General features: G+C 46.8%; 1 protein-coding gene across 1 annotated transcript in view; it reads right to left on the bottom strand.

Moving 5' to 3' along the window:
* Positions 1 to 26,480, bottom strand: part of LOC147733461 (protein FAM169B-like) — a 368,824-nt gene that overhangs the window by 259,743 nt on the left and 82,601 nt on the right. The window contains exon 2 of the mRNA XM_086958079.1: positions 17,993 to 18,129. Within this exon, the coding sequence (XP_086814205.1) occupies positions 17,993 to 18,115 (123 nt within the window). The 5' untranslated portion in view covers positions 18,116 to 18,129. The remainder of the gene's footprint in view (positions 1 to 17,992; positions 18,130 to 26,480) is intronic.

Below are 26,480 nucleotides of genomic sequence, written 5' to 3'. Positions count from 1 at the left end.
GTGCAAAGTCTCAAGTGGCACAAATTGTTCACAAATTTTTCACGAATTGTCTCAAATACACGTGCGTGTATACCTAAAAAAGAAAAATGCGGTGCTGAACTCCGAGGTAGCCGTTGTTTTCTTCTCCGGGCCAAGACGGGTGTCGCTACTCTGGCAGAACTGATCCCCCCCCCCTTGGAATTCCCGGTTTCCGTTTCACAAACCTGGAGCAGTAACCAACCAGTCATTAAAAAGGAACAAAAATCTTCTTATCGTGGACGTAGATCGTAGCGCTCTCTTCCGGTAGCAGATTGGTCCGGGAAGGCTCCCTCCACTTCGGCCGACGTCACAGCTGGGCTCTTTTCTTTCTCCAAGATCTCCTTATAATCAGTCAACACAGCAGGAGTCACCAGATCCGGAGAGACACGGCGACAATGTGTCGAATGCACCCACCGCTTCCTGTTTGTCACTCGTACTGCGGTGCGGGGCGCCAGGAGGACCTGCTCGGGGCCCTTCCACCTGGGCTCCAGACTGCTTGCTCTCTCAAACGTATTTACAACAAGGGGTGGTGAGGGACAGAGTCTCTGAATTAAGCAGAAAGCTCTCACCCAGTCAAGAGATCAGGGCTAGATCCAACACCGTTTTTTAGCTCACTGCACCATCCCAGTTTCAGAACCTGGCTGTATGCAAATTAGTCTGTTCCTGTCCCAGTGCATGATGGGAACAGGGCAAACCAAACTACAAAAGCCAATTCTTACACTGGGAAGGAAACAAGCTCCCGGGGACCGGTTTCTGGCATCACAGCCGTCTTCGGCCCGGTTTGCTTGAATCCTGATGGTGCAATGAGCAAGGGTCTCACATCTGAGAATACCCTTCCACGCTTAGGGTGGACAAAAATATTTACAACAAGGGGTGGTGAGGGACAGAGTCTCTGAATTAAGCAGAAAGCTCTCACCCAGTCAAGAGATCAGGGCTAGATCCAACACCGTTTTTTTGCTCACTGCACCATCCCAGTTTCAGAACCTGGCTGTATGCAAATTAGTCTGTTCCTGTCCCAGTGCATGATGGGAACAGGGCAAACCAAACTACAAAAGCCAATTCTTACACTGGGAAGGAAACAAGCTCCCGGGGACCGGTTTCTGGCATCACAGCCGTCTTCGGCCCGGTTTGCTTGAATCCTGATGGTGCAATGAGCAAGGGTCTCACATCTGAGAATACCCTTCCACGCTTAGGGTGGACAAAAATATTTACAACAAGGGGTGGTGAGGGACAGAGTCTCCGCGATCTCCGGTAGGAGATTAGCTACATACTTATCTACAAACAAATGCCGACCCGTATCGTCAGTTAAAGATTGACCACTGTAATCATGAAACGCCTCCTCGAAGCGTGTAAAGAAATCTGAGACCGTTTCATCGGGTTTCTGCTTGCACGACGTTAACATGGTCCAATCAATCTTTTTGGGGGGAACGAGCGTTTTTAATTTATTCAAGATAGCTGCCGGAAGGTCTAGAATTAACTGACAAGGCTTACATGCTGGTTCTCTGTCCAAATCTGCAGCATTTATGTCTTTCCATGTCCCCCCCAATATCGTTTCATCATTATTTTTACGAATTTGCCTCCACATATCAGGTGGTAAAATTAGTCCAAAAAACAAATCTATATCCACAAGAGTCATCACACAAGACGATATAGCCCCTTCCACCCCCTCATAAAATGCCGCCGGATTCTTCCGAAGATCAGGTAAAGAATTTTTCAATGCCATGACATCTGCTCTATTCCATGGCGTGTACACCCAATTATACACAAAATACCCTTTCGCATCCTTTGACAATTTATCATCATCCGTACCTTCCCCTTTTGGTGGAACATACAAAGGCGCGGCTTCACGCATAGGCATAACATGCAACGCAGAACTCTTATCTGAACCACGGAGAGAACACTCCTTAGCCTGCCCGTTATTTTCCGGCTCGGTCTCCTTTTGCCTCCGTTTTCGTTCCTGTCGCAATTGGGTTGTCTCATCCCGCAGCTTGATCAATTGCTTGAACAGGTCGTCAACATCTGAAAGATCAAAATCACCTTTAGCTAAATTCTCACGATACACCGACAACACTTTAGGCTCGAGCGTATCAGAAAGTTCACGATATGCGTTTACAACTTCATCCGCCAGACTGGACAGAAAATACATTAATTCAAGATCCGACCACCCTTTCTTTTCTGTTAACAACTGCTCCTGAGTAACACAATGCTTATTCACTTTACGAGCCCAACTGCGTAAATGAGCGGACCTATCCGCAGGAAACCTGAGAGCCGATACCCCCTTCTTGCTCAACTGATCCTGTCCATCATCCTCGGAATCCGCAGCCGGAGCCGTCGGCGAAACGTACGGAGGCGGTGACCGATCTAACAAAGAAAAATCATCAATTTCATTATTAAGGACAGGATAAAGTGGTCGGCGAATAGGAAACTGACCAGTTGTTTGCAAATTACGTTCCCGTTCCTCCCTTTCTTTCTTCTCCTGAGCCTCCTTTTCCTCAAGCTGTAAAGCCTTATCCCGAGCAGCCTTGCGCTGCTCTTTGTCCGCCAAGGCAACCTCACGCTTCATTCGCTCACGCGCCGCTTTCTCCCACATTCGCACGCAATCAAACATATTTTGTCTAGACCTGCGTTGAAACATACATTGCTCTACAAATTGTATTTTACTCAAATCATACGACCCGTGTAGAGGCCATTGCAATTCAGGATCGGCCTTGGTGTATTTATGCCATAATTTACTGTACATAATAGGGGGAAGGCCAAGCTTTATGTACATGTCCCTATTTGGAGTTCCCTCTGGGGGAGCCGGCTGTGATTCCGCTAACCTAATTGAGGTACCTTCTCCAAGACAACACATTCCTCGGAGTGTGCTGAAAACAGGCATGTTCAAAAAAGTATCACGAAAGCGTGACACCAGACAAAATGGCACTTACAGTTCTCCACACGATTGTGCCGCTCAAAGGAAAAAAACAAAGTTAGAGAAACATCTCTACATGCCTGCCTATGTGAAGTGCACTACACATATAAGTTCAAAGATCACAAATTCACAATGTTAGCTAACTCAAATCAAAGTTCGTAGGACTCGGCAAGCTTCCGAAGACTACCTCACCGATCACAAAGCACAGATTTTCAGTAAGCGTCCGAAGACTACCTTACCGAACACAAAGCTTACCAAATTCTCAAATGTCCAGATTCCAACTGCCAAGGTCTTGTAAGCCAAATCAGCCAAACGGCACTTTCTCAACGATGCAGACACTTTGAAGACTCAGTCGGAGACCGGCGCCACCTGGAAGGTCAGATCGGAAGGAAAGGAAAAAACACCGTGGCAGCCAAGACTCCGGTCACTCGTGGCAGCGCGCGCCCATGGCGGGTTTCCAAGCCTTCGTCACGACCTCTTCTTCGGGCATCCGAGTCGCCGATGAGTCCCACCAGAGTCGCCAATTGAAGTATTTCGGGGTTCCCAAGGCCTACACGCTCCGGAGATAACCCACTCACACTCAAGAACTGTTGGCACGGAAACTGTAAAAGGCAAAGAACAAGTTTATTAAGACCCCATGGGGTGGTGGTACACTCAAACAGCACCCTTCGGCAATGCAAGAGGTATCACACCGAACATCGGTGCGACCTCATTTTATATACAGTTTTGGGGCAATAAAAGATAGGCGGCACAAGTTTAAGACACATTTTCGAGACATATATGGTCATGTTTTGGAATACTGCCAGCTCATTGGAGGGGGCACAACTCCGCTGGTCAGTTTGGTGCACATTCCTGAAGATCTACGGGTCAGTGGGAGCTGCGCATGTGCGGCTTGACCAGTACTAAAAATAGCTTGTTGCTGGGCAGATAAGCGTGGTCAGTGGAACGGACAACGGACTAAAGGGCACGTCGGCCACGAGGCCGCTCATGATCTAAGATGGCCGCCGTAACATTCAAAATGGCGTTATCATATATAGCCAAGTTAAAGGAGGACAACGTGTAGGTTCAGCTAATCGCTAATGCGAACGGGCCAATTACGACACGCACTCTGCGGTACGCAAAGCTCGCAGGTTTTTTTTCCTCGCTTGCGATCTTCAAAGTCAAGTTGGCGAACGCGAGCGAGGAAAATCAACCTCCCGGCGAGATTTTTCCTCATTTGCGATCGTCAACATCAAGTTGGCGAGCGCAAGCATGGAATATAAACATCCCAGCGAAATTTTTCAATGAGGGGTGGGCAGGTTTCTCGTTGCGAGTGGTCACTTATGATCGCGACCACTCGCAATGAGAAACTGCTTGTTCGCGTTAAGTAAGCTGCAGCTCGAGCGGCAGGAAAGGGATAGAAGGGACCGCATGCACTGTGCAAGGTGCAGTTCGCGATGATTGCACAGTGCGGACAAGCATCCGCACTGTGCATTAACTGCGAATGGCATTTTTCTATGGAACTCTGCTGCTTGCGGAGCTCCGCATATTGCGATGAAGTTTTTTTGCCACTTCACTGAGTTGTGCACGCAACTCCGCGAACTCTGCCCAGGGTCACTCACAATAGAGTACCATCACCCGTAGGGTTGTTCCGTTCTAGAATATCAATGAAGAGGAAGACTAGGGACTTATTAAAGGTAACTTTAAGACCAGACAGTACACTAAATTTTTGAAGCATATATCAAAGGTGATTCTCATGGACATCCCGAAGATAGAGAATCATATCATCAGCGTATAAAGAAATTATATGTGTCTGGTCACTGTTAGATCTGGGGGTCTCTAGTTGGCAATGGTATTCACCTTTGTCCAAATAGGGACCCTTACTTCTAAGTCAGGATAAGGGGATTACACTCCTTAATAACCTCTGCTCACCCCCTTGGTAGCTTGGCACAAGCAAACAGGCTTATCTCAGAGGCAGTGTGTTAAGCATTTGTGAACATACCCAGTAATACAGTGAAAACACTACAGATGGACACAATACTACACTTAAGATTGCTTTAAAGATGATCAAAGTTACTTAGTTCAAGTTGATGAGAAAGGCAACAAAGTTCTCTACAGAGTACCTGGATGCATAACCCAAAGTAAACAAAAGGCTCGCTAAAGGGGAGATGCGTTGGTTCCGTGATCCGGGGGAGATGATGCGTTGTGCCTCAATGCGTGCGCAGAGTAGGGGATGTGTCGTAATCCTTACCGGTGCGGAGGTGATGTGTAGATTCTCAGCCTGCGGGCCCGTTGCGGTGTGCAAGATGGCGCCTTGATGCGATGAGACCATCTGGATGCGATGTGAGAAGGTGGCGCCATTGATGCGGCGATGCGATGACGATGCATGGAAGCCCTGGCAGCCTTGCGACAACTCTGTACTTTGGAGCCGCGACAAGCCCTGCAACGCGCTTCTCCGGTGATGCGACAGCAGGCAGCTTCGATGAACACACGCTTCCAGGGAGATGCGGCGAAGGCTTGCTTCTCCGGCGATGCAACGATTTCAGCTGCGGCGGCGACACGCTTGCTCTCCTCCCAGCGACACGCAAACGTCTGGAGTTGAGAAAACCCAGCAAGGAAATTCAGAGGGAAGCTGGGGATGAAGTCTTTTGTCCCAGAGACTTCAGCAGGAGGCAAGCACAGTTCAAGCCCTTGGAGAATATTCTGAAGATGATGAAGGTCCTTAAAAAGTTCCTTACTTTCCTTGAAAATGAAGCAACCACTGCAGGCCAACCCAGCAAACAGCACACTGGCAGAGGGGCATCCAAACTCCTGCAGCTTCCTTGGTTCTTCTCCGTGGCAAAAGGTTTCTTGTTCCAGAAGTGATCTAATTTCTTGGGATCAGGGTCCCAATATTTATACCCCAAAATCCTTTGTTCTCTGAAAGTAGAGAGGAGTCTGCCTAGTCCAAACCAGTTCCTGAGCACTTTGTTTACATGACTCTCTTCTTCCTGTCACTGTGCAGGGCAGAGACTTCAGCCGCCCCACAGGAGGTGGAGCCAGCACAGGGGAGGGAAGATACAGCTCTGGAGCACTTTGTTGACAAGATTCCTTCTCTCCTTTCACAGTGTAGGGCAGAGACATCAGACAAGTCACAGGAGATGGAGCCAGCATTGTAGAGGGAAGGCCCAGCCCTATTCAGGTCCCAGGTGCAACTCCTCCCTACCATCTAGATGCAGATCTCTCTATTCACCACTGGGCTGCCCCAGCCTGTCTCATGGAATCCCCCAGCCCTGTCACTCACAAACCCAGACAAGGAATACACAACCTAGCAGAGGCAGGCCTGGACAGTTAGGCAAGAAAATACCTACATTCTAAAAGTGGTATTTTCAAACACAAAATATTAAAACCAACTTTACTAAAAGATGAATGTTATCATTCTGAGTTCAGGCATACTAAATTCGAATTTCTACCATGTTCCCTGAGTCAGTTAGGATTATAAGATTGCAATAATCTAACTGCCCATTGTAGCCTATGGTGAACAGGTAGCTTTCAATAGTGAAAAACGAAAATGGCTGTAATTCACTATTAGGGCATGCTACACACATCAGAGCATGTCCTACCTTATACTTACAATGCACCCTGTCCTTGGGCCTTAGACAGGGATGTCCAATATGAAGCAAGCGGAAGGTTTAGGGACTGGAAAGTGGGTGCACTTGGCCAAGTCGACATGGTAGTATTAGACTATCTGTAGGCCTTGCAATGGCAGGCCTGAGACACTTTACAAGCTGCTTCTGTGGGTGGCTCAACCAGTGCTGCAAGCCCAGCAGCAGCATTTGATTTACAAGCCCTGGGCACACATGGTGCCCTGTACCAGGGGCTGACAGGTAAATCAAATAACCCAATCATGGAATCACCAATTAGTACATCAATTTAACATAGGGAGCACTTGCACTGTGGCACTGAATAGCAGTGGCACGGTGCCCAAACAATATAACTAGCAAAAACATATCAAAACGAGAGGAGCCAATCCGTCAAAATGTAAGGGAGACTCACGCCAATGATGCCAGATTTAACAGTCTCACTTTGGAATGCCCCAATCTTGGCCCTGTTCCTGTAAGTTGGCTGCAAGTGACTCACATTTTCTTTGGAGGAGTCTGCTCTAAATTAACAATGAGTGATTTGTAACGTTTTGTGACACAAGAGAGGCAATGAAAAGGCACTTTTGCCTCAGTGTACAGTTTGAGAACCTCCGACTGTATCATCTAGATTTAATGGGTGAACACTATTTATTTAAAAAAAATTGAGGGTCTTGGCAACGTAGAGTTGTATTCAGTGTTGTTTGTCTTGTATATATTTCATGCATATTTGTAAGTCCTTGTGCAATTTATTTAATTTGTTTGAAGGTTGGTCCCATTTTTTATGTGTGCCTTAAATCTACTTAGGCAAGATATCTTTGAAGTATTGAAGACTAGAGCTAGGGTAATTGAATGTTCCCTATGATAAAATAAAAATTATATATTAATTCCTCCGTACCAATCGTTTTTGTTCATGAACACAAGTGACTCAAGGGCCAAAGCAAACAGCAAGGGATAAAAGGGACATCCCTGATGGGTGCCCCAGCTCACTAGAAGGGGTACCCGAGATATGTTGCCCAGTTTTGACTCTTGCCTTCGGGTTAGTATAAAGCAGCCACATACAGCCCAGCAACTGCCGCCTGAACCTGAAGTGCTGAAGAACCCAGAACATATAGTCCCAGTTTAGCAAATCAAAGGCCTGTTCCAGGGCAACAAACATGCCGGACGGGCCACTTCAAGGGTGCCTCTTCCAAAATCATTCAGAGATGTCCGATATTCAGGGCCAGATGTAGGTAATCCAGATTTACCGATTCTAAAATACTGAATGTTACTGATTCAGTATTTTAGAATCGGTAAATGGGATGTAGGTATCCATTCGGTATTTTTTACCGAATCGGTGAGATTCGATAAATACCGAATCGGTATTTACCGATTCGGTATTTCCCATTCATCCCTATGGGCCTCCAGGCAAAATTCCAGGCAAAATTCTTTTTAGTACTGAAGATGAAGGAAAGGGGCAGAGTTCTATTTAATAACATCACCATTTATTATAGCTCATTGGGAGGGTCACATTTGTGATGCCCGGCATCTGGGCACAAGTCCTAAAAAAAAGTGAGGGGACTAACCTAGTTAAGAGGTATGCAAGTGACAACATGGCGCGTGACATCACAGGAATTGACATCATAGGAAGTGGCATCAGAAGCGACGACTTTACAGGAAGTGGCATCATAAGAAGTGACATCAGATCTTAAGCCCTCGCATATATGTTTAGCAGGTCTTTCTTGAGTACATTGAGTCCTCTGATGCGTCTCGAGCGCCTTTGGTAGCCATGCGCTCTATAAGTGTATATTCATTCATTCATTCAAGCGCAATTCGAGTACACATGAAACCCCTCCTAATTTAGGCAGAAGATTAACACTTTTGTAGGATCCACATAAAACAAAGTTGTCTGTTGTCAGCGTAAAGCTCCCATACAAATTATAATATTCACGTATAAAAAAAACACGCTCCAAGGCCATACATAGTGCTTTCGCTTAAAAGCAGAAAGTGCCAACTATACCCACTAGAGGTCAGCAGAGGAACAAGGAAATATGACACACATTAATATCTAAACTCACAACAGTTCAAATACTCTTCAGGGTGCAACCACTTTTGCGTAATTGTTCCATGTACTTTGCTGGGCTGATAATATGAATTATACATGGAGATGTGTTAGTGTTATATCGTTATATTAAAGGGCTTTCGGGTGTTAAACAGAACTTTATTTCAGAACTGGATGCAAACGTTTCGTTAATTCTTTTCTTATCGAACACATCAAATATGCTAAATACATTTCAAAGTATATTTGAAAAGAGAAACGATTTCCAACTTAAAATGTGATTATTATTATTTTTAATTTATCAGCATTCTTTTCCGGAGAAATACCACATTTCATGCCAGCGGTGCGTTTGATATGCTTCTCGCCTGCCTGGGCCACTCTAGCAACACTCGCCTCCCGGCTGAGAGCTGTTAGCCCTCTCGACAGGACCACACAGAGCACCAGCATCAGGGCTGGCATTTTGCCTAGACCTCTCCTCCTCAACAGGCTGAGTTTCTCCGTCTTCTCCAGGGGCACCCAGCTAAATGGGACAATGCACTAACCACCTCTGTCCGAATGTCCCCCATTCACACACAAGTCCATGTCATGTGCAGAAAGCCTGCCGGCAGCTGGCCACATCTGGGAGAAACCCGAGGCATATATTGGATCATTTCAGCGGAGTCATGTATGTTGGTTTTAAATAATTGAATTGGATACGCTTAAAGGGGGCATTGGGGGACACCAGTCGGACCTGCTCCCTGCCATTCAGTATTGGTCAGCTCTTCCGCACAGTCAATTGTAATGTCTGGCTGGACACCTTCCAGTGTTCAGCTTCCTGCTGTACCCACTCTGAACACTCACCCATCCCAGGCATCAGCAGTCAGGTGACCCTGCAAATAAAAGGGGCGCACGTGCCCTGGGTCAGTTCGAGAGGACAAATTGGTTGACTTTCTTCCAAAACAGGGAGGGAAGTACTGCATTCCCCATGGTGTTTGTCTGTTGCCACGGCATGCCACCAGAGAGGTACCCCAATCAAAGAGGAGAATGTTACATGCGTAAGACCTGCTCCCCGCACGGGAGATAGTGACATCTCCAGAGAAGCACAGCTGAACGCACCAAGGGGAGCATCCACATCTCCACTGCACCAGCGAAGCTCCACAGTGGGCCAAAGACAGCACAGAGTCTCCTCCCTCACACTGCCTCAAGACGGAGTCACCAGTGGCCCAGGGCAGGCAAGAGGAGAGTCGCACACTGCACGTGGCATGCTGTCACCGCAACATGTGCACTGAAGACCTGGGACAAGTGGGCGGACGCCAGATCGCTCCGCAAGCAAGAAGGAGTGCGTCATGCAAAATGACCGACACCGGCAAGCATGCCTGCATGGAGGCACCATCAGGCGCCATAACGGCACAGGCTCGAGGCGCAAGCACGACGCCCTTGAGCAAAGAGGCAACCTGCATCCTAGCAGAGGAGCACCACTAAAGTCCCTGAGGAGGGGATTGTCCCCACGAAAGATCCACAAGGAGAAGAAGCAGGTCCTAACGACACAACAGGCCTGCCACAGGTCCACAGCAAGTAAAGACAGTCCTAAGAACTGGACACAACCAGTGAGATGTTCATGTGGCGCAAAGATGAGATACGTGGCAGGACACCACATCCGAGTGTGGAACCTGGTCGGAAGGGGGAGAAGAGGGTGGCTGGAAGCCACATAGTGAAGGAGGAGAGGAGAGTGGCGCGTAGCCACAGGGCGAACAACCACCACAGGTGCACAAGAGGGAAAAGAAGAAGAACGACAGAACAGAGGACTCGTTCCAGTACTGGAGAAGGTGTTCATCAGCGCAAACCAGCCACCGGGTGCAGAGATGTCAATGGAGACCGCTTCGCAGGACGACCAACCGCAAGCGTGATCTGCGGCCAGGCTCCACGCTTCACAGTGCAGCCATCCACTCACCTGTCACCGGCTGCTAGGCATCGCTGGCACCACACCTAGCAAGTGCACCTGCATGTGGCCACAAAGTCCCTCCAGTCCTCCTCACTACATGAGGTCATGTAAAGCAAGAGATCGCCCCCTGTTGCCCAACTGAAAGAAAATTATCCAAGAACATCTAAGGGGCATCACACCACCGGAGTTGATCCAAACACTCAAGATATCCGGAGTTCAACAAGGCTATCCACCCAGGAACCTTAAACCAAAAGCTTACCTGACCCTTAGACTATCCACCCTTGGGGTTACAAGAGGCTTGGCCATGGACCTGTTGGGAGTTCAGCAGTGACCCCTCACTCAGCTCACGCAGTCACATGGCAATCCAGGGGAAAGGGCCTCAACGGAGTTTCTGTGAGAGGGAAATCTCAATCGGAGAGATGCATCGGCAGCAGCTCCACAACAGGCACCAGAAAGCATGAAGGTCGCAGTTGGTCACCTAAAGAACATCAAGCACCGTACCCTCCAAGGAAGGCCCTCATCCACCAAGGTCACCCTCAATATTCTGCAGGTCTGCCGTCCACCGGGACCTGAGTGCCTGCAAGAAGATCTCCGAAGTGGACTCCACCACTGCTCCAGATGCACCGCTATTGGTCCTATGTAATAGACTCTAACACCGCGAGACCTGGCCAGGCTGAACTAAGTCACCGAAGTGGACCAATGCATCGTCACCTTGCAGTCCAGAGCTCCAGCACTGCATGGCAGATGGCCTGAAGAGACTCGTTGGTGTTGTGTATTGTTGTTTGTTCTTTCATAGGTTGGACTTTAGTTTGTTTCTTTTCCATTAAAGTTTGGGAGGGATTTAGTGTCCGGCTGGACACATTCTAGTGCTCAGCTTCCTGCTGTACCTACTCCGAACACCCATCCATCACAGGCGTCACCAGTCAGATGACCCTGCAAATAAAAGAGACCAGGTACATGTGCCCTGGGCCAGTTCCAGTACCCAACTATGGTGTGTCTGTGTCCATCTTTAATAGCATGTGGGCCCAGGGCTCACAACAGTACATCTGTCTCCCACCTCTCTTGCCCACATCGTCTCTACCCCCCATCATCCAGTAGGGACAGGTGGAGGCATGTGATTAGCCTCCTAGTGCCCACTAAGTCCTTCAACTGCCTCAGCACTGCGTGTTCTGCAGTTCTTCCGGAAACGAGATCCACAGCCCACGGGCCGAGTGCGTCAACCTAGCATATCGCAGGAATTGTCCCAGGCCAACAGAGAACAGTTTCTGGGTGTGCTCAAAGGTCATAAACCTCTTACTGAGGTAGATACCCCCTGCAGTCAGATAGATATCTTCCCTTCCGCCACCTCACATAGGACCTGTTCATTGCGAGGGGTGAAAACGGCATAAGCACCCAAATCTGCAGTCCTTATGCGTAGGGTGCCCTTCGCTGAACCATTGCCTCCTCTCTGTCAGTTCCGTCCCATCTGTTGCATCAAATACAATAGGGAGTTAGGGACTATATATCTCATCACGAGGACCTCAACAACAGTACGTGGGTCGTGCGACTCCGCAAGGAGCTTATTTTCCCATGTTGGGTCCTCATCGAACCACTACCGCATGTTGCAGTTGAGTTGACGCATACTACAGGAAGAGATTGGGTAGCACCAAGCCTTCATTCCTCCAGGGTAGTTTCAATGTGGCACGTTTTACCCGGCTCTGTCCACCCACCCACACCAGATTCACAAACAGCTTATGCAGTTGCGCAAAGGAGCACTGAGCACATTACATTCTGCAACACATACAGATAACACTGCAGCAAGATCCCTATTAGCCACTGAGAACCACCCCATCACGGACAATGGGAGAGATTTCCAGAATTCAACAGATCGACCCAGCCCACTAAGCATCCTCCCTACATTGAGGGTAAAATGGGCACCTGGGCTTCGCATGATTAAGATCCCCAGTGTTGCTTTCCTTTTGCAACTCCAGGCCTCACCCACCCATCACAACTTGTCCAGGGTAAACAGCTTGGACTTGATTCTATTTATACCATCGCAAAGCTACTTAGCTCATCCAGCAGCCTCGGACCTGAACGCTCCAGGTCTCGCAGGTACACCAGGGCATCATTCACATGCAGCAACACAACATAAGGGGTACCACCAAGATGGACCCCCGCACTAGCTGAGTCTTGTTTGCAGTACGCATGTCAGAGGCTCTACCACCACCACGAAAAGCATGGGGGACAGAGGACAACCTAGCCTCGTCCCCCTCCCCAGCTCCCAGGAATCCAAGATTACCCCTCCAGTGCACACTCGTGCCAGAGTAGCTGCAATAGCTATAATTAAATTGAGACCGAAGCCCAAATGCTGCAGGACAGACTACCGTGCCGTGTCAAAAGCTCTCTCAATATCAAGAGTGGCTTCTGGGTATTGATACTCTGTAGAGGCCAAATTATCCACAATGTGTTTCAGGTGCCGTAGGCATGACTATGGCGCTTACAAGAGTCTTTCCAGCACTGAGTGGTAGAAAAGGTAAAAGCTTTTTTATCATTCTTAATTTATGGAATGAGGATGAGACCACAGAATTAACATGAGGTACAAAGGACAGCTTGTCGTCAAATATGATGCCCAAGTTTCTGACCTTAGATACCGGAAGTGGAGGGGGTCCCAATAAGGATGGCCACCAGGAGGAGGACCAGCTTGGCAGCAGTTTGTCAAATATCATTAGCTCTGTTTTCTCAGAGTTAAGTTTTAGGTAATTATTGTCCATCCATGTGCTGATGGCCAACATGCCTTTCTCGAAATTGGCTGCTACTGCCCCTCCATCATTATGCAACGCGAGCACCAATTGGGTGTCATCAGCGTAAGACATCAGACCCATCCTGTGTGCTTTGATGACTTTGGCCAAGTCCGACACGTAGATATTAAATAGTGTCGGACTCAATGAGGATCCTTGCAGTACGCCACACGGGAGGGCGAGTTGTGGAGAATTGAAATTGCCAAGACTCACTGATTGGGTGCGATTAGTGAGGAAGGAGGTCAGGAGGGCTCTAGCTATATGTCTGATACCTATATTTGTGACACGGTCGATCAGGGTAGCGTGATCGACTGTGTCAAATGCCGTTGAGAGGTCCATCAGTATAAGAACAGCGGCACCCCCTGATCCAGTATCATCCTGATTTCCTCAGGCGCCTTAATAAGCGCTGTCTCGGTTCCATGGCCCTTACGGAAACCAAATTGCGTGTCGTCCAGAAGGTGGTGGTCTTCGATGTATTTAGGTAGTTGGGAATTCATGACCTTTTCGAAGATTTTTGCTGGAAATGGAAGGTTGGCTATAGGTCTATAATTGTTGGTGTCGGTAGGGTCAAGATTGTGTTTTTTTTAGCAGAGGCTTGATGATGGCTTTTTTCCAAATCATCGTAAATATGCCTGTCAAACATCGCGTTACAGATGTTAGCGAGGCTAGGAGCTATAAGATCAGAGATGGGTTTTAGAATAGCAGATGGGCAGGGGTCAGTGGCAGATCCTGATTTGATGATTGAGATTAGGTTTGTAATCTGTTCCGGTGATATGCTATCAAATTCTGAGAAGGAAGGAGAGGGTTCAAGAATGCGCTGATTCGCGACCTGACCATCTATCTTGGGTTGAGAGGAGAAGTTAGTATAAATGTCATTGACCTTTTCAAAGAAGTAGCTGGCAAGTGAGTCACAGAGAGTCTGAGAAGGGGCTGTGGTGAGGTTCGATGTTTGCCCTGATAGTTTGGCTACTACCTGATATAATTGTTTGTTAGAGTCTTGCGCAGATTCTATCTGTCCAATGTAGTATTTACTTTTCTCCTGCACAATGAGCAGTTTATATTTAGTGAGTCCGTCCTTATAGCAGATTTTATCATTATTATTGTAATCTTTCCACCAATGTCTCTCAAGGTTTCTACACAATTGCTTCTGTAATCTGAGGGCCTCTGAGAACAAGGGAGCAGAAGTAGTGTGTCAATTTTGGGAGTTTTTATTTAGTGGGACCAGGGAATTAAATGCATTGTAAAGCCATTTTGAGTAATTTGCTGAGGCAAGATTAGGGTCTGGTGAAGGGTCTGGTTGCGTAGAGAGCAAGTGCGATTTAAGAAACTGCGGATCTATGCTGTTCCAAGCCTTAAAGAATGCAGGTGTATGTGAGGTGGAATTTCCAATAGCTTTTTTGTTAAGTTGGATATTAAATATGACAACACAGTGGTCAGTCCAGACCAGTGGTAGGATGCTCTTCAAGGAAATAGATTGACTATTAGAGAACAGGCCATCTAGTGTGTGAACTGCCGAACGCGTGGGGCTAGTCACCAATAGCGTGAGGCCTACTGCCTCTAGTTCTGAGAGCAGCGAGTTGGTGTCGCTGTCTGAACAGAGTTCAAGGTGGAAATTGAAATCCCCTAAAATGGTTAACATGGGTTCACCTGCTAGGGCTCCAGGATGTTGTCCAAAGTGGTAAGAAACTCCGCACCGGGAGCCAGGGGCGCGATAGAGCAAAATGCCCTTGAAGGGTCGGGAAGGGGTAAGCATGATGGAGAAGTTAAAGGCTTCACAGGCCAGGGAGGGGATGCTCTCCATCCTCGCTGTGAATTTATTGCGATAAATTATCGCTAATCAGCCTCCTCTTTTGATGGGTCTATCTTGTCTATAGGTTAAATAACAGTCAGGGGTGGCAGAGCTAAGGTCGGGTCCAGACGAGGGGTTGGTCCATGTTTCTGTGATAAAGAGTATAAAGAGATTGTGGTCTTTTAGGAGCTAGGAGATAGGAATTAGTGGCTGATGCAGAAGGCTAATGCTTAATTGTCCATAGAAAACTAAATGGTATAGATACGTTTGTGGGACTTTATGCTCCGAATATAGATGAGCAGACGTATTTACTAAAGCTACGTCAACTTTTGATTCCCTATCTAGGAGCACAATTGACATGGCTGAGTGATTTTAAATGCTTTAATTGTTGAACAGGGATATGGATAAGCCATCACAAAAAATGATTTCACCTTTGAAGTAAGTCATGTTACACTTATATATGGGATAAGTATATAGCCGGCATAACCCGCAGGGAAGGGAAATTTCATACCATGTGCTACCACTTGAGACATAATTAAGGTTAGACTTGGTATTGGCAGGCAAAGCGAATGTGCAGTGGGTAATAACGTTTGTGCAAATGGGAATTAATGTAAATACAGCTAGCAGAACACGAGTAGACAGGGGCACTGTAAAGGTGGTTATAAGAGGAACTACCACAGCACACATAAGCTTTAGAACCAGGCAAATAGAAACGATGCACAGGGCTAAGAAGCTGAAATGGTGAGCGTTCTAAGCCGACATCACCTAGGCGTATTTTATAAATACTATAAGCATCTGTTTGCTCAGCCAGCATGATTGGATTAAATAATAGTTTATCCTATACTGGAAATGAGGGACAAACAGTAATTATCGCGAGAACAGTTAGAAGTACCAATAACAGAAGAAATAGTGGATGGGATTAAGACCATAATACTTCAAAAACACAGTTAATGGACATTCAGAATGTTATCAGGAGTGTTCATATCTGGCGACTAGCAAATTATTGCAGGTGAATCAGGAAGCCATAAAGGGTAAATAGCTGAAAACACTAATGGAAGTGCTGATTATAGTGTTGTAGAAATGAAGAAACCCACCAGAATATAAGTTGTAAATAAAGACCACTGCCCATGTGGAATACGGATAACAACATTTTACGGAAAATAGTGGATGCTAGATTAGCTCCAGTGATCAATAATTTGGTGCATAAAGATCAAAATGGTTTTATAGCTAGCAGGTGAACAGTGCTAAACATAAGATGGCTGTCACACGTAATAGGAGACAGCAAATGCAGACGAAGAGACAGGCCTCATGACATTAAACACTTAGAATGCTTTCAACACATTGTGATGATGATATTTATTTGCAGTATTTAAGGGAATGCATTTTGGGCCCTAAAACATGAAAATTGTTTCACTATTATATACAAAACCAATAGCTAGAGTTAGAACAAATGACAGAGGAGTGGAGGCTGGGAAGAGGAACTAGATGTCACCTCTTACTTGCTGTGGAAATAGAGGCCTTGGCCCCAGTATACTTATTTCCGGTCAGGTCCAGGGAAGACATGGCTTGACAGTTCGGGCTGGGCTGTTCCCATGAGGCACAGGGTCAGACTGATTTGCATATGGCCATGTCTGAACTGGGGTGGTGGAGTGAGCTAAAGAATGATGATGGATTAAACCCAGATCAGTTGACTGGGGGAGTGTGTTTGATTTACTCAATCGCTCCGTCCATCATCCCCTTTGGTATCACTTTGTAAATTGAGGCAGGCCGCGAATGTGCAGTGGGTAGAAAAGTTTGTGCATATGGGAATTAAGGTAAATACAGCTAGCAGAAGACGACTAGATAGGCAATCAAAGCATATTGTCTCATTATACACGGATGACCTTCTGGTATAGCTTGCAAGGTCAACAGCATGAATGAGAGAAATTTAAGGAGCAAACAGGATTGTGCATAAATAAACAAAAATCAGCGTTATTCCCACCGATGCACTGAAAAAAAATCTCCGGTGACAGACTACCAGAGCTCAGAGTGCCCTGGGAACCGACCTCCTTTCGATATTTGGGGGCTATGAAGGAACATGCAGATCGTAGATGGTGTGAATCAGCTCCAGAAAAACTAGTGGCAAACACACCTAGGCTCATGGCATTTTAGACAGCGCAACAACTGCCGATCCCCAGCAGGACAGCGATAACCACAATGTTGATGCTCGCGAGTTGTATCTGTTTCATCGTAGCATTTGCCCCCTCACGAGTCCTACGCTCAAAAAGCGAAAATTGCCTGCAATAAATATTTTATGGAGTAGGAAAATGAGTAGAGCGGGAACGGAGACACTGCAGTACATACATAACGAGGGTGTTTTTTTTAGAGTACCGGTATAGCGGCGTACTACCAAACTGTGGCAGGATGGTATGACAGATTATAATACAGCGAGAGAATTATTGCTGGACCGAGCGCACGGTGAAAACATGGCAGCGAGACTATATGTGAGCAGGTTTCACAAGGAAACCCATCGCACAGTCTGCTTGGCATGGTGAGATGGGGCAAACTGTTCCCGTACTCAAGAGAGACATAATATGAGAAATAGCAGACTATTGAAGAACAGACAGGTAAAGGAGCAGGGGCAAATGAAAAGCAGGCTGTGTGATGGCAGGGTACATACGTGGCACAGGGCAGCAACAGTGCAAGGAAGGAGCAGAAGAAGCATTCCAGTTAGGGACGGAGCAATGGGTGCACTACTGTGCTATATAAAGAACAGTGAGAAAGACAGGGGGATCAACTAGGTCATACAAACCCGCAGACACTATTAAACCCCAGAAGAAAAACTGATTAATGTCCAGTTCACAGACAGAATGTGGCAAGAGGACCTTACTCAGGCGTGCAGCATCCAGTAACGCTAGATTCAGGTTGGTTCATTTTAATTTCATACACATTTCAGAAGTTACCTGTTTGCCGTATGTAGGTGAGAAGAACTCCTGGGAAGAAGAGGACTGCTGCAGCAAGGAGGAGTAATATCTGTTTGTCGTCTCCCAGAAAAGTTCAGGATCACTCTCTGCTAAGATGTCCATCGGATATGTGTGCTCTAAAAGCAGAAAAATACAGAAGCCATTTTTTTCGGAGCATTTTGAAGGAATCGCATACATTTCAAATCGCCGAATGTTAGTAGATCAGAGAGTCGATGTTAGGTTTGATGTTAGCCAAGTCCTTTTGATTTTATTAAAGTTATGGATTTCAACCAGCCCCTTTCATCCATTGGTCTGCTATGGTGTCACTGACATTTTCCATCCGCTCACTACAGCATACAGGTTTAGCCTACCCACTTCAGCCAGTGGTAAACTTGGCTGTGAGAGATGGCATTATGCCAGTTTACAAGGAGAACATCCACACACAAATTAGTTCTCTTCAGTCCAAGGACTACCATTGAAATATGTGGTTTCTGAGACGCAAAACATTTGTTTGCATGTAGGCAATTTTTTTTTTTTTTATTGACCAGGGCCTAGTAGCTTCTCCAACAAGAAAGGTTTGCCAAAGCCAAAAGGTTGGAAGCCAATGCCCGTTTAACTTACAATTCTAGCACTTGGGAAAACTGTTTGGCTATTCCATTTTAAAGACGGGCTGTCTATGTACCACAATGCAAAGAGAAATACAGAACAGCGAGCTACTCACTCCTGACAAATGGCCTCGGGAATGAGGCCATCATTTAATGTTATGCCATCAATGTGTCGGTTCTAGTGTGCATTTGCATGCTGCGATTTAGTTATGTTCTACTTTTAACAGGACCTGGTCCTGATTCTCAGAGGTGTTTATTCTCACATCACCTGTCTACTACTGTGTGTGGATGTACTTGAATCAACCAAACACATTATTTCCCTAGACAGGGTGTACCTCCTTTTTGTCTTACTAAAAACCGTTGTGTGTCTACATGGCTACCATCCAGACGCAATGCTCAGTGTCTATGAAAAAATGTGTGTGAGGAAGGAAGGAACCTCACTGGAGCAACCACTGGTGGTTGCTCCCTTGAGGTTCCTTCCTTCAAAGACTGAGGCACAGACCCGGGGGATGGGGTCCTCTGGGCCATAATTGGCCTCTGGAGGGGGCCACGCGGCCCCCTCCCAAAAAAACAACAAGGCTGGCCAGGCACAAAGGGATGGGGTCCCCGGGGCCATAATAGGCCTCAGAAGGGGAGCTACGCCCCTCCCAATAAAAAAAAATAGTAAAGGCTGGCAAGGACCCAGGGGATGGGGTCCCCGCGGCCAGAAGTGGCCCAGGGAAGGGGGGCCACGCAACTCCCTCCCATAAAATTTAAAAAGAAACCGTTAATTCGCCAGAGGCCCCTCCCCCTCCCTGCATGACTCTGCAAACGTGCCCCCTGACGAGTTCTAAGTTGGGGGATTAAGTTCCCTTCATTCTTGAGGTTACCTCAGGGCCAACTAGCCCACCAGGTACCTCCAGTAAGCCCCACACAGTGGGATTGCTGAGAGGTGGTCTAAGGCCACGCCTTTTTTACACCACTCTGCAAACGTGCCTCTTGGCACGTTGCTGGTGGGGCGATGAGGTCCTCTTGTGTCCTGAGGACCTCTTTGTTCCCAGTTTCCTCCTTGTGCAACTTTCCTGCTTGTTTCTGCACACCTCTCGCCTCTTTCTGTACCGCTGTTGCCTCTTTCTGCACCTGTTGCTTCTTTCTGCACTTCTATTGCCTCTTTCTGTACATCTCTTGCTTCTTTCTGCATCTCACTTGCCTCTTTCAGCAACTCTGTTGCTTTTTTATGCCGATCTCTTGCCCCTTTCTGCACCTCACTTGCCTCTTTTAGCACCTGTTGCTTTTTCTGCAGATCTCTTGCCTCTTTCTGCACCCCTGTTCCCTCTTTCTGCATATTGGCTGCCTGTTTCTGCACCTCTCTTGCCTCTTTCTGCACATCTCTTACTCTTTCTGCACCATTTGTGCCTCTTTCAGCACCTGTTACTTCTTTCTGCACATCTTTCTTCTTTATGCACCCCTGCAGCCTATTTCTGTACATCTCTTGCCTCTTTGTGCACCTCTCCTACCTCTTTCTGCACCCCTCTTGCCTCTTTTTGCACCTCTGTTGGTTCTTTCTGTACTTCATCTGCTTCTTTCTACACCTCTGTTGCTTCTTTCAGCAATTTTCTTGCCTCTTTCTGCTATTCTCTTGCTTGTTTCTGCACTTCTTTTGCTTCTTTCTGCACTTCTTTTGCCACTTTCGGCACCTCTGTTGCTTCTTTCTGCACTTCTATTTCCTCTTTCTGCACCTCTGACTTAGAGGTAGTTTTAATCCTTCTGCCCTATTACGTACTAGGACCTAACAGGGGAGGCCTTGTCAATCACAGGGGTACCCAACCCATAGTGTATGTAGGTGTTTTAAATGTATTCTAAGTGTCTTTCAGTATAGCACAGGCTCCTTGCCTGGTTAGTCGGAATCAATTACCACCAGTACCAGTCAGCAAAATGTTGGGGGCACAGGATGACCTTGCAACAAGGCCTCTTTCCGCATCTCTATTGGTTCTTTCTGCATATCTCTTGCTTCTTTCTGCACCTTTCTTCGTCTTTCTGAACTTCTGTTGCCTCTTTCTGCATTTCTCTTGCTTCTTTCTGTGCTTTTCTTCCTCTTTCTGCACATGCCCTACCTCTGTAGGAATAGTTAGAAATTAGCATTTAAAAAACCATGGAAATTCACTGAAAAAACACAGGTTTCAGAGACGTTATAGTAAGTTGGACATTTCACTCGTACAAAACCAGAGAAATTTGGCCGTTATAGTTAGTTGAGCTAACTATAACTTGCGCCACCGCAATGCACTGCTGACGACGTCACATTATATCATTTATGATATGGTCAGTGACATCACTGATGACATCTCAAATAACATCACAAGGGTACGGGGCAGGGGAGGGGCGTAAACAGTTTATGGGTGAGGGGTTGGAGGGGCCCCTCTTGTACCTGCTGCTCAGCCAGTGTGTGTGTGTGGTGTGGATGGGGCTGTGGAAGGTTGAATGAGTGAGACTGTCAATTGGAGGATGGGCTAAGCAGCAGGAAGGCTGCTCCTGGTGGGGCTCTCTGTACCTTTTATCTTGAACCTACTATCTGAATAAATACCATCTTAAGTTCCCTGAAACTGGATCTTCGTTTCATTGTAACATTTTGGGGACTATTTTACTGAAAAGAACCCGCGTGAGCTACCTGAATGGACTTTAACTTTGAAACCTAAAAGTAATTGGAAATTGTAGAAGTTCTTCAAGAAGTTCGTCATGTAACTAAGTTCGACATGTACAGCAAGCTGGCATTCCGGAGCCCCAGCAGTGACCACAAGAGCGGTCGGCCCCAACTCGGGCGTGCCAGTTCCTGCTGGACTTTCCCTTTTCCTGTCTGCTTTAACCTTGGAAGAGGTGTCTGTGTCCTTTTACCTTGGGAGAGAGTTTCCATCAGGAGGAGTTCCCCAGAGTAGCAACAAGTATGAAGTTTCCCTGTAGTCTGTGTCTCAAATAGCTTTGAGGAAGAAAGAGTTTCCCTCTGTCTTTGTGGGAAGTGCGTTTGGGGTGTTGCCGCTTGTGGGGACGGTCCCTGTCCTAAAGAGTGTCTAGCCCCAGACCCCCCCTCGTGGATTTGCACAGAACAACTAGCGAAAGAAGCCCTCGTTGTCCCTTATTTTGGACTGAGGAGCCCCTTTGTGCTTTAGGAGGAGCGACTAGTGAGAGTTGAAAGACGGCTGGGTAGTGGAGTCCTCACAGCTCGTGTGAGTTTGAGCCACTCGGAGGAGCATCAAGAGGAAGGAGTCAGATGACATTGAAGAGGAGTTCCCTCCCTCCGTGTAGGAAGGGCATCTTGGGCGCTGTGGAGTGAACCTGCCTACCTTTTTCCCAGTGCTGTCTTGGTGGTGCAGAGTGGTGCAGTGTTAAGTGCTGCTTTGTTGAATATGTTTGGCGCTTTCATGTAAGACTCTTTCTGAAGCTAGACCCTCGATTGTTGTTCCTCCTGTTTTTAAACTTTTAAACTGCCAACTACCTGCAACGGCTTCTTCACGTTCGTTGGCGATAGCGCAAGCCCTATTTTCAGCCAATGCAGTCCTGCAGCTTCCACGCTATGCTGCGCGGACACGCCTGGAGCCACCCAGCTCTACATCGTTCTGCGTGCCACCATTTTCTTCGACTTTTGCAGAGGAAGTTTCTTTTCTGTGTTGGTTCCGGTTGCCGGTTTGCAACCCCTCTTTTAGTGGAAGTACTTTGAGCCGTTTCCCAGAACTTTGTCTACGTTCAGGTTGGAAGCCTCACAGCGTTTTCCTGCTAATTTTGTGTGACTCTCTGGGAAATTCGGCCCACGCTGATGTTTTGGTGAAAGAGGCTTCGATGTCTGTTTTTTTCATTCAAATTTTTTGGTTTCCGGTATCTATACATTTAACTCTAGGGGGAAATGTATAATTTTGAATGTTGGAAACTTTGGGACACTTCTAAAAAATTGCGTTTTTAACTTTATTGAGGGGTGTCATTCACCATCAAAACGTTAATTCATTTTAACTGGTGTGTGAGTGTGTGGGAGGTTTCATCTGCAGTCACTCAGTGTTGCCTCCTGTGTGTGTGTTTGGGGGAGGTATCACCTACTGTTGGTATGGGGTTTCTGTTGTCATTTTTGATGTTCTGTCACTCTTGGTTACCACCTTGGCGTGGTTGTTTAATCCTTCTCTGTTGGTGTGGGTGTGTGTGTGTGTGTGTGTGTGAAGGTTGTTAGGGGGTTAAGCCTCTGTGTTCTTCCACCTTTTTGGTGGGCATGGGTTGTTGTGACTTGGTCCCCCTGTTGATGGTGTGTGCGAGTTGACTTTTGGTGTTAGGTTTTGGTTACCACTTCAGTTTGTGTTGGTGAGCTGACGTTTATGCTTGAAGTCACTCTGGGTTATCCCTTTATTTTTGTTGTGGGAGTTTGTGTATCTCACTGTTGGGGGTGTGTGTTTGAGAAGGCTTCTAGGTTTTGAGCCTCTCTGGCCTACCACTATTTTTGTGGTTGTGGGTTGGAATAAGTTTGTCACCTTTGTGGGCGTTGTGTTGGAGTTGACTTGTTTTTGAGTCACTCGTGTCTACCACCTTTGTGTGGTTGGTAGGTGAATTTCGCTTCACCTTTAGCTTTGGCATTTTTGCTGAGCATTTGCTGTGTGCTGGTCCTTCTTTTCCCTCCTCCCTTATGGCTCGGGGTGTTTTGTCTCAGGTTGAGTATTTGTTTTGCTGTGGTGTGTTATCTTCTGCGCTGTTGTGGTTTGTTTCCCTGTGTGTTCACGTTCATTTTCGGCCTGGCCAGCTGGTATGTTTGTAGCACAAGGGGTTGGTTGATTGTTTGTGCTGTAGTAGTTTGCAGGTTTGTTTGGTTTTGTGTGGTAAGGTGGAAGTTTTGTTTTGTGTGTAAAGGGAGTGGATGTGAGCAAGGGGTTGTTTTACTGCTTAAAGATTTATTTTGCTTGTACAGTTTGTTGTTTTCTTCATTGAGAGTACATGGGTCTGCATTGTCATTTTTTATTACTGCATTACTATGTTAACATACATGCATTTAGTCACTTTCTCTTGTACTTTGCTGCATTTTGATGTCAACTTGCAAGCCCATTGTACTGTGTTTTCCTTGCTTTTATCCTTCCTGGTTTGCCCATAACCATGTTCAGGTCTTTGCAATGGATCCTCTACTTATTTCTGTGTATGTTATTTTTACCAATGTGCGATTTTCCCTGTTACCATTGCATTGTGTTTTTGTTCTGTATGCGGAAAGGAGAAGTGTTCTACCTGCTGCTCAGCCAGTGTGTGTGTGGTGTGGAATGTTGGTGTGGATGGTGCTGTGGAATGTTGGATGAGTGAAACTGTCAGTTGGAGGATGGGCTGAGACGCAGGAAAGCTGCTCCTGGTGGGCCTCTCTGTACCTTTTATCTTGAACCTACTTTCTGAATAAATACCATCTTAAGTTACGCTGGAACTGGATCCTCGTTTCATTGTAACACCTCCCTATCCGAGCCCCTCTGATGCCCTGACTCCCCCGGGCCAGAATACCTGTAATGGGGAAGGGGGCATGCGACCCTGAGCCTCACAGAGTCCACAGGGACCCCACTCCTTGGGACCAGCTCTATTGTCTTGTCCCAGGGATCCCATTCTGGGAAATGGTTTTCCTGCCTGCGCAAGTGAGGGCAGGTTAAAAATTGTGCTCCCATCCGGCGGGAGCTGCACATATGCTCACACCCGGTGGGAGCGCACATTTTCTCACTGCCTGCGCTCTTGCGTGCAGGGAAATTGAGATTGATCCTGCCAGAGAAAAAAACCTGCTCCTGCCAGGCGGGAGCAAAGTTGGCTCCCGCTGCACCCAAGATGAATGAATGCAGGAGAGGTTGCAGGGCCATAGTGGCTTTCATGCTTTCTACGCAGCCCCCAGTGTTGTGTTGCGAGTGTCCCTAGTGGGCCCAGAGGAACCCACCTAAGGCCCTGGAAAATGGGGTCCCGGAGCCAGCATTGGCTCATGGAGGTGTGCTGCGTGCCCCTCTCCGCTTAAAAACTGATACAGTCCCAAGGGTTGGGCCTGTAAAGGCTTGACAAGGGGGTGCAAGTGCCCCCCTCCACTTACAAAACAAATACTGGAGGTGGGCTGTGCAACCATCTCATCTTTAAATTAATTTTGTTGTTGGGAGATGTGGTCCCTGGTGCTAGAGTTGCCTAGGGAGAGGGAGCACACACCCTCATCCCCAATATAAAACACAATTACCAGCGCCTGCTGGCACATAGTTTTAGTAGTTGCAGGGGAGTCGACGGGTCAATGGGGCCCTGCACAACCACCAAGAACAAAAATATGATTTGGGTGTCCAGTGTAGGTGCTGGGACACCCAAAATACAAATTAAAAAAATATTATAATCAATGAGCGGCAGAACTGCGTATACGGATAACATAACCGTCAAAATATGGTTACTGAGTCCACACATATTATCAAGAGTATGTTGGCCCAATTCCTAGCTAGCTCACAGTGCACCATCTGAATCCCTAACCTTCCAGGGTACCCAATGGTATCTGCAAGCTCAGAACATGACCACTCTAATTCCCAAGGGAAATCATGGAAACAGATTTACCCTTTTGTTCTCACTCAGGCATGCTCAACGGAGACTCAAGAAAGATACAAATTGGCTTTTCATAGATTTATCGAAACATTGTAACCAGCATTACAAGAATGGCAAAAAAGATAAACAGTTCACCACCATAACGTTACAATGTGATTATGATTATAATTATACTCCTACTTAATACTAGCTACACTATGGAGAGCATAGCGAGAGTACGCTCAGCCAGATCTCTTGGGACAACCTAACCCGCTTTACCAGTGTATGATGCATCAGGAAGCGGATGTGGTGTAGAGAAGGCTATCTTACTTTGCAGGATAAAGGCTAGCGTCAGCAGATCAGCATCTCAGCCACAGGCACAGCGTTCCAGGATCGCCAATGTGGTTTATATAATGAAAGCACTGTACCATTCGCACTGTGTCAGAGGTGCAGCACTAATCTGATTGTTGTCTTCAGACTGAGAGCAGTCTCAAACCAGTCAACCAAATGCAAGGACATTGCGTTCAGGGTTCCTAAGCCTTGGACAGAGTGTACGAACAACATGATAAAATACTTTCTAAGAAATGTGCTGCAAGCAGAATAATTTCCAAGAATGTTATGGTGCAAGTGCAAGGCATGTAAAAAGGTCAAAGTTTACAGAAAGATGTCAAGGTTAAACGTAAATAAAATGGAGACTTGTGCACAGGCCCTGTTAAACCTGACAACATAGAAGAGGCACCACCAAATATTTTTGTAATGTTGTGGGGGGTTCACGGAGTCCAGCAGCCCCCCAGCAACATTAAAAAAAGAGAGTCTACTGGGTCAATAAATCCATGACCTCAGCAGAGATTACCATATGTTTTAAAGCCCGCCTAGCTGGAGCTCTATGCCCTTCAGCTGGAGTACAAAGCCCCACTTGTGGTGGGGTAAGACTGAAATGCATGTTGGTGGTTTTTTATTATTAAACTTTATTAGTTTTTTTATGACAATCACTTTTATCAAACATTGCACTATATGCTCATTGAAATATGCATCTCATTTTAACTATTGGTCAATTGTTAACAGACAATGCATGAATGTGCTTTATGTTGATACCCTGATGCATTCTTAAAGCCAATAGGTCCACTTTTTATATTTTGATCTTTTGACCAAGTCAGTAGGTCTGACTTACTAAACATGACACTGAGGTACTGCGCTCAACCTCCTTCTGCCTATGGCTCAGGAGCGGAGGGGAGAGTTAGGCTTCAGCGGGGGATGGGTGCAGGGCCTGGTCCACGGCCAAAGGATGTACTCGGCGTGAGGTTGGCTGCCAGAAAGATGTTGAACGGAAGACCTGGCTGTGCGCAGCATGGGTTTGACATTATTTATGGTAA

This window comes from Lissotriton vulgaris, chromosome 2_1, assembly GCF_964263255.1.
Source record: "Lissotriton vulgaris chromosome 2_1, aLisVul1.2, whole genome shotgun sequence".
NCBI classification, from domain to species: domain Eukaryota; kingdom Metazoa; phylum Chordata; class Amphibia; order Caudata; family Salamandridae; genus Lissotriton; species Lissotriton vulgaris.
The sequence above is the reverse complement of the archived record's forward strand: the minus strand, read 5'-3'. Positions and strand labels throughout refer to the sequence as shown.